The following is a 19,730-nucleotide window of genomic DNA, read 5'->3' on the forward strand; positions in this document are numbered from 1 at the left end:
GAACTGAAGTCTAGCCCATCTCCTACCTATTCTACGCACAATTGAAGAATTAATTCTACACAAGGTAAAAATATATTTAAAAAATAATATATATGTAGGCATCTTTCACGTAAATGAGATTCTTATCTGGTGTAGTTGAAAAACAATATCTGTACGATTTGTGCTGTATATTGATTAGAATGATGTCAGGATAATGATAAAATTTTGCATGCAAGTCAACCACGACTCATTTAATACTGAATAAAGGACCACAGTTCTCTGAAACTCTCTTATCCCAATCCTCACAAAATAATTCTCTTCCAATAGTGCTTGAAATGAGTCTGGATGATATTTGGAAGAGAGACACAGACAAAATTTGTAAATGCACGAAGTGTTGAAGACAACAGAAACTGCTCATATTGCTTAACTGAACTTCAGAAGATAGCAGACCGATTGATGAACTTCATAAAATTTGTAAATGTACGAATGAATGAAGAATAAGCATACAGCATAAGTCCTGTACATTTTGCCAGATCAACTTCTCGTTAAATTAACTGATCTTTAGGAACTCTGACATTGTAAATTTATCATCCTCATTTCATGCTAAGGTTCCTTCAGATTATGGAACACTGGAACGATGCACACAAAGCCAAATCCTTATACAAACTTAACACCACATGACATACATTCATAATTTAGAATATTCCCCAAAATCCAAAGGCAAAAATTGTATTTCCTAGCAAATAAAACTAACACAATTACTTTTTAAATCACAGTTCAAACATGGTTGAAACTCACATTTTACACAAATATAAGTAAAGCATGGAATTAATATATACAGCGGAACCCCAATTTTACGTTCCTTGATTTTACATTTTTGCACATTATACTTTCAATCTTGATGGTCCCAACATAGTAAACAGTTAATAAATTTTCCTCGATTTTACATTTTCCCATATTTTAAAGTTTTTCAGCTTGGTCGCCTGAAAAACATAAAATCGAGGCTACACAGTATTTGTGTACGAAAATATATTTTCTTCTGTTATTGTTGAGTTTGTAACTATTGTTATTTGAGATTTTAACAATTCATTCTGAAAAAATACCTCAATACAATACTGAAAATCTTAACTTAGAAAAGTAAAATGGTGGATTAAGGTAGTAGAAATTGTCTGAGATAATTACCACAAATCAATTAATGGTTTTATGCATAATATAAATGATTTTGTTTTATGTCTCACCAATCCTTAACAAAATACTGGTCTACATTACTTACAGTTGTTATCACGAAATATTCAATATACTGTATACAGCCAGCAACCCATAAAAACTAGTAAGCATATGTGTATTGTGCATATAGTACTCTTGAACAGATTGAAAATAATATTTCAATGTACAAACCACTACAGAAGCTTAGACTTGTTTCAACACAATCAACACTGTATGCAAAGTAAAAATCAAATAATTTTATTCACTAATAAATAATTATATAAAAATCTAAGTGTTTTAATTCTTTGATACAATTATAATAAGCTGGTAAATACCTTATTTTTCACTAATTTATAAACAGCACACTGAATGTTTATATAACAGGTATTTCACAAACTTCTGATTTTGCATAATCACATGAATGAAGTTTGGAAAAGGAAACCTGTGTGGTTTCAATCTGTTCCAAAATTAATGCTATAATTCATAACTTTACCTGTATGTGCTGTTCATAAATTAAATAGTGGACCATGATGTTATGGTCTGGAACATATTATTACCTTCCTACACAATATCTTTCAAGCAGTCTTGCTCATGATAATGATGACTATTGGGACACAGTAAATATTATGAACTAAAGTGGTAATACATGCCAAAATTGAAATAAGTGATTCTTGGGGTGAGCAGATACCAATGCCAATGTATAGATATCGGTATCGAAAGTATAGGTCGGAATTGTATTTACCAATACCGGTCAATACTTTTCCGGAATTTTTGGTCTTTTACAACCTCCTCAAAAATGACATGCGATACTTTGGCGGAGTGTAATTTTCCCTGAAACTATGCAAAATTCAAAGTTTATTTTTGTTCTACAACAGTTTTGTGTGGAAACTTAATTTTATGATGACATAATATGTAGTTTAATATTCTGATGTAATTCCTGAATATTTTAAAGCAAAATATCTTGGTAAATTGATTCATACAATTGCAGTGAAATAGTTACAAACAAATATTAATCAAAATTTTGAACAAAGAGATATCGGCTGAGCCCTAGTGATTTTTACATAATTATTACTTTATTACAAATTATGTTCACACAAGACATTAGCCATGCTTTAATTGAATATGCTATTATAAAAAGGACGAATCAAACGCAGATAACATTCTGACAGGTCAAATAATTTTCACAATATCAGTGTGCTTCACTGTCACAATTCATACTACATTTTACATTCCCCTCTTCCTCCCCCCCCCCAATCTTTTCCTAAAGTTTGATTTAACTCACCATTATATTTTCTTCTGCATCTTTCGTAGAGATGCATTACATGTAGAAATATAATTTTTTTATTGGAATGTATCCACATGTAAATTGTATTCATTTTGTACACAAGAATTTTAGAAAAAAGTGATTTTCATACGAGCAGAATCAACAGTGGGTTCTCAAGTTGAAAGCAAGAAAACAAAGAGTGTATATTAAAAGTGGAAGAATCTACTACCTAGTTCACAAACCTAGAAATGCTACAAGAGAAAGACTCAATAAATCATTTTCATCAGAAACCACACCATATTATCTTTATTGTTGACCATAATTGTTGCAGTGTTCTTACATCTTTACAAGTAGGAAACATAAATGTTAGGTATAATCTATCTTTTTCTTTTTATCATTTTGCAACAAATATAACCTGTAATATGGGGCTACACACATAAAATAGCAAAGTTCACCCTGTAGGGGAAAAAAAAGTTATAAAAAATATAAATCTGGCAAATATAGAAAAATATAGTTACGTAATTATTAATGGCGTTGTTTTATAAGCAGTAGTTGTATTTTGTCAGAGAGCTGAAAGAGTATGCTTCATTCAATCAATTTTAGTTTCTTGCCAACATTGACAAAGCAGTTCACGGCATAGTCAATATCTGATTCCATGTGAGATGCAGAAATCTGGACACGAACACGGGCCTTATTCTTGGGAACCACTGGATAGCTAAATGCAACCACATAGATTCCAGAATCTGAAAATAAAAATGATTAGTTTAACTTGCAATCAAATATCGGTATATCTTTGTTTGATTTTGTAATATGACTATTAGACTGGACCTTAAAGGGAATTCCTTTTATTTATTTACAACAAGGATCATTGAATAAATAACAACAGTGTTGATAATTATCTTCCACCAACAAGGTTACATGGTTTTGACTTCCCTTTTTTCCCCTTATTCAGCCCACATTCCTCTTTATTCCCTTTTGTAAAAACATTTTCCTTTCTGGTCCCTTAATTGACTAGTTTTCAGCCAAAATCTTCCCCCTTTTAAAAAAAATCTTCCTTGGTCCCTTTATTGACAAGATATTTTATACGACTGTATTTTTCCTAAACAAAACATTCAGCAATTGTCTATTTGGTGAAGCTTAAGAGGAAAGAAAGAAACCCTTCTACCTTATCTTCCCTCCGTGAGTGTTGGGAGTATGATGCAGCGATTGTTGGAACAATTCGATCTGGGCTTAAGCAGTAACGAACACATTGTAAGCGCCATGCCTGTTGAGTTGAAAGTGTACTTATCTGCTTAATTTAGACTTTTATTATGAAGTTTTTTAGAATAGTATTAACTTTACTGCGTGTCGTGGCCCTAATGGCTCGGCACTCGCTCACTCATGTTCCCCAAAAGAACTGTTTGAGGTACAAACCTGACCAGATTAAATAACAAAACGAAACATGTTTTCTAGACTCATAACCGCTATGACTGAGAATGGCAGACACAAGGGAAGATGAAACTTACCCTGTTCGAGCATGCAGTCTCTCAATCCCCCCCACCTATCTCTAAGACCTCCAGCTCTCCTCTCAAAGCGATCTGACCCTTTTCCGATCACTGTCAGCCCTTTTTGTTCTGTGCGTATTTTGCAATTGCACCACGTTCACCCCGGCAGTGACCAGATATTTACCTGAGAAACTCCTGTCTCATCATCTTTGAGTAGGGAGACTCGTACCTGCACCGACAGACATTCCACGACTGTGTGACAGTGAATACAGTATTGAGTGTCAGTGAAATGGCGAAGCCAGATACAAGTGACAGCAAGCTATGGAATGTACTTTACCTTCACAGAAAGGAAATGAAAAAGGACAATAGTTTATTTTTGCACTCCACTAAAAATATTATTTTAAATTAAAGCACAACATATATCGTTCACTTCATATATAAAAAGGGATACATTAAATTTCTTGCTTTTTTTACTTTACTTCATACGAAATTTAATGTATCCCTTTTTATATATGAATGGTATATATTGTGCTTTAATTTAAAATAATATTTTTAGTGGAGTGCAAAAATAAACTGCCTCTCCCAGGTGTTGGTCTCTTGGCGTAGGAACATTTCACGTGCACTCTTGCTGCAAGCACAAAAAAAAAAGTCTCCAAATTTTGAAAAAGAGCTGAAATTATGCACGTAATGTTTTAAAAATCTTAATTTTATGGTAATTTGGAAAATTGGAGGCCTCCTGCGCAACTGATAATTGTTTCATCCCCCCTCCCCAAAAAAAACAAAAAAAACATTCTTGTATTACGAATAACTAAATACAACCGAACACAGTTTTGTCAGCAACCCATGAATAATGAAGCGCATACAGTAAATACAAAAAATTATTGCAGCTATACAAAAAACAGTGAGTTTCATCTTAGAAAAGGTGCACCAAAATTAGCTTTTAGCGTTGACTCTATGGATGCTGGATGCACTAAACTTGAAGGAAAGCACGACAAAAGACCATCTTTGAGTGCATGTAATCACTGTCCACCGATTTTGGAAAAAAAATGGCCTGTGTACAACAGTATATCATTCATCTCTCTAGGGCAATTAGCCTCTGAGCTATAGTCATTTCAATGTAACCCTGCATTTCGCTGAAATCCGAAGCTTGAGACAGTGGCATGCAGGCCTTTCGCTTTGGGGGTACAACTCGCGTTACATTGGTCATATGATAATGATGCAAATTTTTTTCTGTTTCTTACATGCCAGCGATAATTTCTATGTGCATGTTGACTTTTTCATGTCCATTTTTCGGGGACGGGGGGAAACCCCAATTTTTAAAGAAAAAATTATTTTGGGGGGATTCCCCCTCCCCCCTCCATATATACACCGAATGTGCATAAATTTTATATCGTCTGAATCTGTGATTCATTCCGCGTACAACGGTATATCATTCATCTCTCTAGGTCAATTAGCATCTGAGCTACAGTCATTTCAAAGTAACGCTGCATTTTGAAGCTTGAATCAGTGGCATGTTGACCATTCCTTTAGGGGGTACAACTCACGTTACAATGGTCATACGATAATAATGCAAATATTTTTGTGTTCCTTACATGCCAGCGATAATTTCCATGTGCATGTAGACACTGTCATGTACTTTTTTCTTGGGGGAGGGGGGAAAATACCCAATTTTTCCGAAATTTTGGAATTTTGGGAGTTCTCCCCTTCCCCACCACATATACGCCGAATTTGCATAAATTTTATATAGTCTGAATCTCTGGTTCATTCCGCATACAATGGTATATCATTCATCTCTCTAGGAAATTTAGCCTCCGATCTACACTCATTTAATTGAAACTCTGCATTTTGCTCAAAATCGGTTAGGGCACCAAGGGGGATACCTGTGAAAATGGCCTTGGGCTCCAAAAGGTTAAACTACCCCTCTACAGCCATTCACCTCTTTCTTGCTGTAGTGTAACTGGCCATTCCCATCCAAGAAGAATAAGCAGTAACATGTAATTATATAAATTAACATGTGCTTAGAATTTAAATTAACAATTTTTAGAACTTTTGTAGTAAAAACAAAATGTAAAAATATACTACCACGAGGGTCACTATTTATATTTTGAGCCTTGGCAACACTGATTGAAGTTAGGCGCGATTTGACGTTTGAACGGAATGGTCTGGCATTATTGACCATAACGTACTTCAAATGTTTTGTCAATAGCTTCATTTGTGTTGTTTATGTTGCCTTGCAGATTGCGCGACAACATTAAAATGGAATTAACTCGTGAACATTTTCGTGCGATGATTTTTTACGATTTTCGACGTGGATTATCAAGACAAGAGTGCATCGATCAACTTACTTCCACATTTGGCGATGAAGCCCCATCCTTTGCCACTGTGAAACGCTGGTATAACGAATTTAATCGTGGCCGCCATTCACTCACTGACGAGATTCGCAAAGGTCGTCCAAAATCAGTTGTTGTTCAAGAAAACATTGATGCTGTGCAAAACCTAATACTGCAAGATCGTCATGTGACATACTGTGAGATTGAAGCAACCATAGGCATTAGTTCCACCAGCATATATAAAATATTACATGATCATTTAGCTGTGAGAAAGGTATGTTCTCGTTGGATCCCACACAATTTGACAAAAACTCAAAAAGACGCTCGCGTCAATTGGTGCAAACAAATGCTCAATAAATACAATCGTGGTGCTTCGAAAGACGTATATAAGATTGTAAGAGGTGACGAATCATGGATATATGCATATGAGCCGGAACCTAAACAGCAGTCGACTGTATGGGTGTTTCAAGATGAACCCAATCCAACAAAAGTTGTTCGTGCTCGAAGCACATTGAAACAAATGGTCGCCTGTTTTTTTGGGAAAACTGGTCATGTGGCAACTGTGCCTTTAGAGGAACGTAGAACGGTCAACTCTGAATGGTACACATCAATTTGTTTGCCAGAGGTCTTCGGTCAAATACGGAAAACAAACAAACGCCGTCGGATCATTCTTCATCAAGACAATGCCAGCTGTCACACATCTCGTCTAACAACCGACTTTATGAACAGTCAAAAAATCGAATTGATGGGTCATCCGCCATACAGTCCTGATTTGGCACCCAATGACTTCTTCTTGTTCCCGAATGTCAAGAATAAATTGCATGGACAACGATTTTCGTCGGCGCGCCGTTGATGCGTACAAAAACCATATTATGGAGGTGCCTCAAGAAGATTGGAAAAACTGCTTTGACAAATGGTTCGAACGAATGCAAAAGTGTATTGACCATAAAGGAGAATACTTCGAAAAACAATAAAGCAGTTTTCAATGCCAAATTCCTGTTTTTTCATTGTTAGGCTCAAAATATAAATAGTGACCCTCGTACCAAGGGATATGAATTACATGCCAGTTAAAGGTGAGAACACAGCTTGCTTTTGTTAGTTACTGCAAATTTTTCTCAACTGGCCTTCTTGTAGGGGTTATTAACAATAACAACTTTTCTTGCTTAAAAGGATATAGACCTGGAAAATAATATAAACAGACCTGGACAAACCTGGAATTTGAAAACAGACATTTAGTAGACACCCTGTATAATTCCAAAGTAAAACAGAAACGAGAATTAAATATAAACACAATAATGTTTGAATTACCATATATGAAGCTGATATTTACATTCTCAGTCTTTAGAAATACGGGGTGATTCAAAAGTCTGGAAAATGTAAACATGTGTGAAGTTCCCTGATTGCCGAAATATTGCAATTTAATGTTAACAAGATGTTGAAAAAAAAATGTCAAAATCGCACATTTTGCACCCCTGTAACTTTCGAAATACAAAAGATATGGACCTGCAACTTTGCATATTTTCCTACTCAGCTGGTCTTTTAAGTGTGACAAATTGAAATCAAGAATGAATAAAAAATGTAAGGTTGAGAATCTTGTTGATTTGACATGTACTGCTCCTGATTCCAAAACACGGCCCAGATCTTGATATATTATTGTACATAAATATGTATTCAATATTGGGCTATATTCACCATTTATGTAAGATTTATGATAAAAATAATATTTATGCTGAAATATCACCTAGAAAGATCTTACCTATCATCTCCTTAGCAAATGTGTTAGCCAATTGAGCGTCACCAATTAAAATGGGACAAATGGGATGTGAGGCCCCCATCACTTGGAATCCAGCCTTCGTCATTCTGTACCGGAAGTACTCACAGTTGCTTGCAACTCTTCTTGGCAGTAGAGAATTAATTAATAACATATCCATTACCTAAATGCAAAGTAACAAGAATAATATTAACAACACTTACAATGAAATTTCATCAGCAGTTAACATTGCTTATCGCTTAGAGTCAATCATGAACATAATGAAGCTAGATGTAAATTAAAGACAATCCGAAAGATCATGAGCAATGAAAAAAAGGCAAGTGTGTATGTGTGACAGATATAGGAGGGGGAAAGGTGATGTGCAATATAGGGCCATTTTCTATGATCATAATCATAGAAAAGCAACCACCACTCTAATACTTTAGTCTCACTTGTCACCCACAGCCATTTTTCTGCAATTTAAACTAGTAGTCGTGTCAATGTAATGTAACGACCCCTTCCCTCCAAAAAATTGGTCTAGTGGTCCAGCACCATATAAACTTGCTAATGTTGACAGTTCCCTTAATGTAAATGATTCCTCCTCACATTATTAACATGAAACGAAGAAGGCAAACTTTCACAATTCATTTTATAAGTGACTGTCATTGCTTGTCTTCACAAAATCCTGCAAGTGAAAAATTTCAACAAGTCTGTAATCAATATTTATATCAATTTAATTATTATGAATCTCTCCAATTTGACAGACACCACAACTGCTGCCAATTACTGACCGCTGAAAGTTGAATGAAAACTCTAGCACTAATAGCCAGGGAAGGAAGTAACAAAGAATGGGGTTTAGCAGGTGGAGTTCAAACACCTATCGCAACATTACCATCCACAACAACTATCTCTAGAAATTAGCCGACCTCCGTGGCGGAGAAGTTGGCACTGTGCACTATGATGTCAAGGGTTCCAAGTTCAAATCCCAGCATGGTTGTTCGTTGCGAATGTCCCTTAATCAATTTCATCATATCATCACTCATCTTCGCGATTAGCCAAGAGTGGCAGAAAATGTGAAGTAAAATGAACCCAACTCGATTAATGAACTCTTTCTTGAAATTAATACAGTTTCACAGAGATAAAAATATGATTCTAAAGGGGACTGGGTCAAGATGACTCAGTGAATGAATGTACAGGGTGGTGCATATTGTATCTACCAACTTCAAAAGACAATGGAAAGACGGTGAGTGCTAGTAGCAACTTCATATGGCTATGAAATAGAAATATACCCATAGGCATTTAATACAGTGTGTAATATGGACAATAATACAGACATCAGTGCACCTAGAAAATAACATCCTCTAAATGTCCTTCCTTCTGCTTGGGTGCACTGCTCGTAATGATGTGGGAAGGCTTTCATGACGCGTGTCTCAACATGTCCTGTGGAATAGAGCATATTTCACGGCAACTGACGGTTCACAACATTAGTCGCGGCTCTCCATTATCTACCCCACCTCAGAATGTTGTGCGTCTCTGGAACAGGTGCATGGCAACTTTTGTTGATCCTCTGCAGTGCTGGTGCCTGCATGGATGAAGGGTTCCACCGCCGCAATCTGCGTCTGCACCGGCCAACGCTTCATGGTATACTCATTGCCGGACTCCCAACTCTCCACAGATGTAGGTATGCCACACATGCGCACGTGCTTTCTGGCAGGATTGTTAACCCAAATTGGTAGATACATGTATTAATAACATGGTATGCATGTGTTAGCAGCTAATGCTACTTGTACCCATCACATTATGTTTGAATAAAAATCCATGTCTAAAGTTTGAAAAAGGGGGTTGTGTAAAAAGACTCATAATTGAAATTAAAAGTGAAAAGTTGTAAAGAGGTCTATAAAATGGTTCTAGGTAACTTCAGTATGTGTAACTTTCTCACTGCTGTTAAACAAATACCACTGGCAAACAACACTTTTACCCTTTAGTGGATGATATCTGTTTCTGATCATGGCTAACCTTCAAGGACAGGAGGTTATCAAGCACACGTTTTTCCTGCACAAAAAAATAATCTTGGAAGGAGAGCTAATTATTATCACAGATAAGTGGAATGACAGGACTCTCAGCGGTAGTGAAATTTAAACATCTTATCTCCCAATAATGAAAGTTAACAAAAGAAAAAGTATAAAAATTTTGAAATTTTTTTAAAAACAATCTTATTCGGAAGGATGCTCTGTTCATCAAAATACCCAAAGTGAATGAAAATAATATTGTATGTTGCCCTGTTATATTCCAACAATCGTGCAAAGTCACTGAAAATAGTTCAATACTTTGGGGGGGGGGGGGAATACAGTATTAATAACATAATGTATGCAGGTGGAGATGGGTTTCGACAGAGGGTTCCATTTTTATTTTCCCCACTTGGTTGAATGGTGTTACCTAGCATTGTTGTTAAGGGTTCATTGATCAAAAGGGTCACCTTTTTACTTCCTTTTACAGTGTGGCAACTCCAGGACCATAATAAAATTCAAGTATAATTCCCGGTTTTCAAGATGAACTTTCCAAAAATTCAAGGGTACATGCACATGTTTTCTCTATTTCTACCTGTATTACCACCTCTCACCCCCCCACCCCCCCTGCACACACAAATATATGAACAATATAAAGGGTCTGTGTGAATCCAATGTACGCAAAAATTCTAATTCAATGCAATTGAACAGTATATTTAATTTAAGCTGCGGAGTTTACATTTGCCATTTCGCATACTCAGACAAGAAATACATCTACAAACTTTTCACAATGTTACGGGATGTTGTAATCTACGAAAAATTGTTAATTTTATAAGAATTTCAAATTTACCTAATCAACTTCAAGATATCTTATCTTGTAATAATCTTTTGCCTGTCAGATAGATTGTTCTGCAAAGGACACTAACAAAGCAAACAGATTGAGAGAATTCTGTTTTATTTTCCACGCAGCTTTCTTTTCTTTTCCTTCCTCGATAAAAATGAAAGCTAAACTGAAAAACTTGCCTCAGGGCATTAATAAATAAGTAATAAATGAAAAATTGCAATTTTTCACATCTATTGGGAAAAATTCAAGCAGAATTCACTCATAATTCCCAAAAACAATAATTCACGCATAATTCATGGAATTCAAGAAATTCCCGGTGAGTAGCCACCCTGTTTTAAAATGGTTATTCCTAAATCCATTAAGTGAATGGCCATTCTCAAAAGAAAACTACTCTAACTTGAGCCATTCATTTATAGAATTTCTTGCATGGAATAAATTGAAAATTATATACAGTGGAGCCCCCATTTTACATTTCCCCCCATTATACATTTAATCTTGATGGGCCCAACATGGCAAATTGTTATCAAATTTTTATTGATTTTACATTTTCCTACATTTTAAGTTTTTTCACCTTAGCCCACTGAAATACCTAAAATCGAGGTTCCACAGTATCTCTATATCTCAATGTACAGTCAACGGTAAAGGTAATGGTAGGCAAATTGTCCACCGCTATTTTCACTACTTTTATATTCTACATCCTGTGTTGTTTTAAGGAATGAAACTATGTTGGTTCGAAGAAGGCATTGTTCTCTGCTTATGGTTTCTTTCGCCGTTGGGTGTACAAGGCTTTATAATACACAAAACCTGATGTATATATCTCTTGCAGTTTGCATGTTAAAATCAATCAACATTAGGGTTGCACTACTTTTGATACATGCTACATTTTCCAGCACGAGGAGTAAGACAGTATCGTGTTAATGCTTCGTTTCTCTGCAACACTTACCTTATTAGCAGCACCAACCACAGCAGGGGGAAGTGAATTTGAGAAAAGATATGGCCGTGCACGTTGCCTTAAAAGATCTATTATCTCCTTGGGTCCTGTTGTGTAGCCACCAGCAGCACCCCCAAGAGCCTTGCCGAGTGTTGAATTGATAATATCAATATGGGGATAAAGATCAAAATGTTCCTCTGTTCCCCTACAAGACAAAATAACATTACTGTAATAAATATTCATGCACACAAAAAATATAAATCTCATAGTTTATATCTTATTACTAATTAGTGAAGTGGGAAATATAAGTTATTTTGGCACTTACATTTATCACCACAAGCCTTCCCGATGGCATAGTGGTAACGCCATTACAACCAACCTTAGAGTAGGATGTACAATACATATATTTCCACATAGCTTTCAAGGCAATTTCTGATTTTCTTTTGGCATTTTAGTCTTTAACAACTTAACCTAGGACAGAAAATAAATTTATTATTTATAAATTTAACTTCAATCCTATATATGTACATATATAAAGGGGGAGAAACAAAATACAATACTTCCCAATTTATTTAAAACTTTTTCAGGGTCAAACCTTTCTTCCAAGCACATGGTCACTCATTTTCCAAATTTTGAAAAATTAAACACTAACTGACAAGCCTACAGACCCAAAACTGCTTTGAAAACCATTTTTTAACAGTGAACAATTAATTCCAGGCACTCACATTCATTAAAAGTAAAAAAAAAAATTAAAGTTTTCACACTAAATGTAAACAAATTCAGCCACTCTCGGATTTTTCCAGGATGGCGGACATACAACAACAGCATGGGCAGCACAACTGCCATCACTGCTGGTCACACACACCAATCAGAGCTCTTCCAGCAATCACATGAATTCAAAAGTGAAAGTCTCCTACATGTGCAGTGATTGGGAAGCCTTTTCTAGGAGGTAGTGCCTGGTATGTGACAAAACTTGGTCTGCAAGTTCCCATGTAGCCAGTGAGACCAACAACATGGCTGACGAAACAAAGATTAATTCCTGCAGTAGCATCCTGCCAAAATTATGATGGGCCTAAATAAGTGCCTTGTAGTGAGCAGCAGAAATCAGTCTGTGCTTACGTGGACAGTGAGGCCACATGGTTGACCTAGCAATTATGTATGTGAAGCAGGAGCAAGTGCTTTTATGTGTGCAGCAAAGTTGAGTGAAACCCCTTTCTTTTATATGTACTAGTGATACATATTAGCGCAATCAGTATATCGTCAGAATGATCATGAATGTAATACAGACATGATCCAACATCAGGAGGAAGACAATTACTGAAAGTGGAATAATTTTTATTGTGTTAAATAAATGTACTTCACGGAAGGTCTTGTGTCTCTTTCCTTCTTGAGAGATTCTATGTGCCAAGGCTTGTAAGCTCCAAGGCACTGATTGGCTCGGTTCTGGTTATGCCAACCAGGGGCGACCCCATCAGAATACTGACCTTAGACCTTGTGAGGTATAACCATCACCTTGTAATCAATGGGTTCCTGGTTCGATACTCAGGGGAGGCACATTGCACAGTGGTTCGGATCCCACTTTAGGTCCAGTCCCTAATAGCCTATCTGGGATAAAATGGACTTAAAACAACTAAAGTGAGAATCATAGAACTTCAGACCTTCTGTAAACAAAAGCACGTGTACCCTAACAGTGTTGCAAACTTATGAAAGAAAAAATAATCCACATAGCCTACAAGGTGTAAAAACATTCCATTTGTCAACAGATGCGGAATATGCAGTGTATCACTGAGTGATGACCTGTTGAAAGTTATTGAATATATGTTTAAAAAAAGTTTAAAAAATGTACATCTTGCCTGGTGGCCGACTTTCAGACTCATCACCGAAGTTCCCTGGCTCACCCCATCATGGGTGTTATTTGTGAGTGTCCCTTCATCAATTTCATCTGATGATCACTCATTCTCATCGTCGGGATTAGCCAAAAGTGGAAGAAAAGCAACGCTAAATAAAAAAAATCAAATACAAAATTTACATCTTATCCCCCAGGAGTAAGACGGTTCCGTACGAAAGGATTAATTTTCTCTCATATTTTACTAAAAAAACATTGCTAGAAGAATGTGACACATGAGATAAATTACGTTTTGAAACCGGGGTTTCTTCATTAAATTTATTTGATGTTGGAAAGTGTTATGATTTATTATTATAGATAATGAAAGTAAGCTAATACATATGATTTGATTGACTAAATTAATAATTATGCAGCAAAGATACCAAGGGAAACTAAAACGGCAATTTAGAGAAGCATAAAAGTGGGGAACGAAGACTGTAGAATACAGAAATATTTTGAGGCAGTCACATTTTATTGTAAGCTACATATAAAATAAAATGCATATGGGGGGGGGGGGGGTGAATTTTTAAATATTGTCACATTTTTCTTCTCTCTTGTTGTGAGGTGTTCATTTTATATCAACCTCCCTCACCCTACGGCCTGCCCTCCTTCACCTGCAAAAGTATTCCGGAGTGTGAGGATGTCACCATCCAGATGGTGAACACCTCTGTATTATAGATCGACTCCCGCGTCCCACCCCCTTCCCCATCCCCGGAGGATCGTCACTGACAATGTGGAATCACACTATCATAGGCCGACAATCGACATACCACTTCCGTTTCTGTACTTAGTGAGAAGTATTGTGATTGGCAACAGCCTAATAACGGATTTCTTCCGCATCATGTAGTCCGTTCTATGAAAGTAGGCTAATGGAAGAAAAACGTGTAAATTACATTGGATTATACATTTTAAAATATATTTTCATTAAAGGTTTCTGTTTATAATAATAATACGTGATTATTGTATAAATTACAATCGATCACGTGAACAGAAAATAGCGTCAGTTTCGAACATGGCGACTTCCATGCGTGCAGGAAGGTCTCCCGTGTTTTCAGAGTAGTCTTTCGGAAATACAGCCGTTTGAAAAGTGACAAGAAGCAGGTTGTTCTTAACGTTTATGTGACCTTGTGTCGGTACTATCATAAGCAAGCCTTGAAGTTGGTGTCCAAGTGTAATTGTGTGTCTGCGTCTTTGTGTTTTCGGTGTGGTGAAAGAAAGGAAAACGACCGGTCAAGTTGTGAGTCCCGCGGAAAAAACACGTTGCTCATATAAACAAGTACACCGATTTTGAGATAAGCGCAATATAAAGCGAAGTGCTTTCGTATTCTTTCAATCAAAGAGCCGTCCTGTCCACTGTGGAGAAGATGTTGATAGTGATGATTGATGACGATCTCCCCAATTTTAGCAGTCGACGTTAAATTGCCTCTTGTGCCAATTTGAGTTCCTTTTTGGGAAGCAAATTTGACAGACCGTACTCTGTCGAGTGCCGAAAATGCCTCATGTTCAAAAAGGAACTGCTGAATCAAGGTAAGAAATACATTACTTGCATGAGACGAGCGTAAATAATGTGCTTATTATCGTCTTCTTGTTTTCTAGTGCACGAGAAACCGAGAGAAAGATAAACAATCTCTTTTCATTCCCTGGCTTATCTTTGTTCAGCTTCTGCTAAAACTGGCGGTATATTTTTGCACAAAGGAGAAAACAATACTCCACATGTCAACAATGTTGGGCAATAATTTGCTGGAAATAAAACCAAAAGGCTTGAATTACTGAAACGAATCTCTCTCTCTTGTATAACTTTGGCGCTGTCATACTGAGAGAGGAGGGGGGAAGGGGGATCTGTTAACCCAGTGTCAGATAAATTGAACTTTTGGCATAGAAAAATATGTTCATTCTTGAACAAGAACACGTATTTAATCACTTGTAGAAAATTTATTATACTTCAATGTGTAGATTATCAGTTAAAATAAGAATACGTTTTTCCATGTTAGTAAAATTAAAGGTTGCGAGTGAGCACCATTCACGAACAGCTGGCGCAGAGTGATACGTTACTCGAAGTGAGACGGTTGTTTACAGGTCAGAAGGTTCGTGATTCTTACTTTAATTCAAACTGCAATTCGAACTTATATTACCACCACAAAAGAAATTAAAAGAAAAAAGTCCAAACATTTATTAGAATAGTTCAACTGAACATATGCACTATTAGTGAAAAGAAAAATGCAGAAAGCTATAATAATATGCTGGTCTATTCTAAATTATTAAGCTATATCATTTGAAAGATGTGGCAAAGGTTGGAAATACAATATTGTAGATATTAAGTACAAAACTAATTGATAATAAATCTTCCATGTGGAACTGATGGGGCAGTTATATTCGGAATGCATTTATCAAGCATTTTCTTTCTTCCAAAAATAGTTTGGGTGTTTGTTTTCATTATTAATGTGAAATTGAACGTGTTGAAAAAATAATACAAATCGTCCGTTCGAACGCAAATGCTTTAGCACAGACTTCTACCCCTTTTTTGCGTAATTTATGAGGATAATAATCTTTGATACTACTACTTATAATAATAATAATTATTATTATTATTAATAATAATAATAATATTATTATTTGTATATTTGAAATAACAACAATACGTTAATATTAACAATAATTTTATGATTACGTTGAACCAATATTTTCAGGAAAGGAGGGGGTAAACTGATATCCTTGGGATGTCCAATTTTCAGGTCAAAATATTTTGGTCACCCTAGAACTTGGGCATGAGGAAGGATGTGTGGCAAAATGGATTCCCAAAATTTTGCGCATACCAATGAGAAGCATGAATGGGTGGAGAAGTGCACGGATGTTTTGGCCCGATTTCAAGTAGGTATCTCTAGTTTTATGCAACAACTGGTAATGGTGGACAAAACATGGTTGTATTGATACGATCTCATGACAAAACAGCAGTGAGCAGAATGCACAGCAGTTCTCCATGCCAATAGAAGGCCAGGGTACAGTGGTCTACTGCAAAAGATCTAGGAACGGTGTTCTGGGATTGTGAGGGCATCCTGCTGACCAATTAGCTCCAATGTGGCGCAACCATCAATGCCAGGTATTATATATCTCCACTGGACAAACTGAAGGTGGCACTCAAGGAAAGCTGCAATGCAGAAAGCTGGCGAAAGGGGTCATCTTTCTCCACAAAAGTGTGCCATCCATAAGGCACGTCAAACAATGGACAAACTGGAGCAGCTGCAGTTTCAGATACAGGAGCATCTGCCATATACCCAGACTTGGCACGATCGGGCTATTATTTCTTTCCCAAATGGTTCTGAAGGGTATGCATTTTGATGGCACAAATGCCATCATTAATCGGACAGAAGCTTGCTTTGTAGAGCAATCTTGCAAAGTCCGCAAGCATTGCAGCAGTAATGTGAAAACTGCATTGTGTTAGGAGGAGAATATGTTGAATACAACCACCAAGCACTGTTGGCCATATCCACATCTCATAGGGGAGGTCACAAATTTATCAACCTAGCCTGGTATGTTGAAGAAAACTCCCTTCCCCTCCTCCCCTACTTTCTTTTTCTGCCGATGTCACTGCTGTTTGTTTCAACTCCTTGAGAATAACCTATCATGCTCATATTGGAATTTCTACAGTTGATATCAACTGCGTAGGATGAAGTAATTTAACAGTGATGCCACGGAGTGTGTCTGAAGATAACATCTATGCTCCCAACTTTGCTGAAGAAAGGATCAGTGGGAAATGCAACCATCACAACTAAGTGGCTTCCACAAAGTGGAACTTTCATTAAATTTACAGAAAATAGGGTGAAGTTACCCAACTGGGAGATGAAAGTAAAAGGTAAATGATTAAATAACTAGATGGAGAGCCCATGTCTAGTTATTTAACCCATTTTTTGCTAACATTGTAGATCTGCAACACCCCAAAAATATGTTTAAAACCATACTAAGATGGTAACTTTTTCTGATTTTTGGGTTATTAACATCAAAGAAGTAACATTCTTCATTATTTTGCTTCAAACAGTACAATAAGTGTTCATGTGCTGGTATTATTACACTACAAAAAGTAGGGTTTTTTTACGTCATGTTTTAAATAATATTTTACTTGGGAATGCTGTCATATTTCAACCAAGTGTTCCATGTGATAGTGTTCATCACATATCCTGTTAGGAACTAAACTGCAAGGAATTTACTTCTGGTTTGATTTGTTGGAGTTATTAATTATGTCATATAGTTAATTAATTATTAGTCATATATAATTATGATAATTTTATTAGTGTACCATATAAAGGGCTATAAAAAAATCAGTTACAACTTTCTACCTAGGAATCTGTCCTAACACATTTATGCTACATTTCTGATATAGGTAAGTACGTTACACTATGTATCTGGGAAAGTTGATCACACTCAATGAAGCATTAGCCGACCTCTATGATAAAGTGGTTAGCACAGCATGATACGATGTCTAATTGAAACTACAATTAGTGCTCATAGTATATAATGTTACTATTGCTCTAGAGAGTAAAAATTGCAAGTATTGTATGTTTCAGTGAGAATAAAATCATTTTCACAGAAGGCAAACAAATTTTTTTCCATTATAAAATTTTTATTATTATTTATTATTTGAAGTAGGGTTACACTTAAGCTTACAGTTTATTTTACACAGATTATCTTACTTTAAAACAGCTTTTTGCCCTACCTCATTTCATGACATCGCACATATGCAATGCCCAATACTCTGTATATTGGAACAAAATTACATTTGTTTTGCATTATCAGTGCATCTTATAGAAATCTAATAGGAAGTTGAAGTAATTTCATCCAGCTAAAAAATTGCAGCAAAAAAAGGGTCAACTATATATAGTGTGTTCGGCTTAAACCTTTAACATTACAAAACAGTATAACTTCAGGTACATGGTCATTTGCGAGAATCACCAGTACTTTGAGTTGACGTGATGGCAGAGTGGACTGTTCAGCAGAAAGTGTTCTGCGTTCTTTCACTGGCAAAAAACAAATCTGTGAAGCTTGTTCAACGTGCTTTTTGGCGTGAAATCAATCTTCAACGTCACAACAATGTTCCTTCTTATGTGAATATTGTTAACTGGGATAAACAACTAAGACAAACTGGAAGCGTTGTGTCGGTGCGCGGGAAGTACGCGAAGCGGAAGGTATCAGAGGAAAACATTGAAGTGAAGCATTCACAAGAAGTCCAAGAAAATCAATAAGACGTGCATGTTTAGAGATAAACTAAAGAACTTCGCTGGGAAAATACATCCAATAAATTCACATTCACATCCAAAGTACATTTAAAGGAGGAAGGAGAAAGAAAGGTATCGGAATAAATATTATTTAATGGCCTTAAAAAAAACATTAATTTATCTTGAAAGTGATTGGATATGAAGTCTTTGTTTTTCTGGCATTCAACATATGTATTTTAACTATACTTTTCACTATTTATTATCATTATTGTTATTAAGAAATATTATTATTAATTAATCTATTTCTGAGAATGTATTTCAGTCTTCAAGTGTCTTGCTTTATATTACTGTGATTTGAAGTGTTTATTGAAATAGGTCATAAATTATACTTCTTGCATAAAAAAGCTAAAAAGTCAACCTCACATCAATTCCGTGGACCCAACGTGTCCATTTTCCTTGAAATTGCTCAATCTTACACATTTATATTCATTTAGAGGTCAAACAAGCGAGCTCCAGATTGATTTTTTATGATATTTTTGGCATTCTGGGCACTGTGCAGTGGATACCATAAATTTTAAGGCCAGCCTAATTACATCATGCGAAGCTGAAAGAACATTTCCTCAATTCATGAAAGATTTTCACAATACAGTCACAGAAAACAAAAAAGACTTTAAAATATAGCTGGTAATTAACTGCAATGCACCTGACAACTATTAAAATGTGGTTTTCTCAGTGTGTTTGTTTAAAGTTAATTGTATTGACATTGTACAGGGTGTCACAAAGAAAAGCATACCCTTTGGGTACACTTTTGTTTGGGACACCCTGTATTTTGTATCTGAAGAAA

At 36.0% G+C, this 19,730-nt stretch overlaps 1 protein-coding gene across 1 annotated transcript in view; it reads right to left on the minus strand.

The window, feature by feature from the left end:
• Window positions 1-2,457: 2,457 nt before the first annotated feature.
• Window positions 2,458-19,730, minus strand: part of LOC145991220 (2-amino-3-ketobutyrate coenzyme A ligase, mitochondrial-like) — a 37,911-nt gene continuing 20,638 nt past the window's right edge. Inside the window, exons 6-8 of the mRNA XM_083127207.1 lie at window positions 11,807-11,999; window positions 8,020-8,197; window positions 2,458-3,192 (exon numbers count right to left, since the gene is read on the minus strand). Coding sequence (XP_082983333.1) covers window positions 3,035-3,192; window positions 8,020-8,197; window positions 11,807-11,999 — 529 coding nt within the window. The 3' untranslated portion in view covers window positions 2,458-3,034. The remainder of the gene's footprint in view (window positions 3,193-8,019; window positions 8,198-11,806; window positions 12,000-19,730) is intronic.

The sequence above is a fragment of the Lepisma saccharinum genome, chromosome 1 (assembly GCF_977018435.1).
Source record: "Lepisma saccharinum chromosome 1, izLepSacc3.1, whole genome shotgun sequence".
Classification (NCBI taxonomy): domain Eukaryota; kingdom Metazoa; phylum Arthropoda; class Insecta; order Zygentoma; family Lepismatidae; genus Lepisma; species Lepisma saccharinum.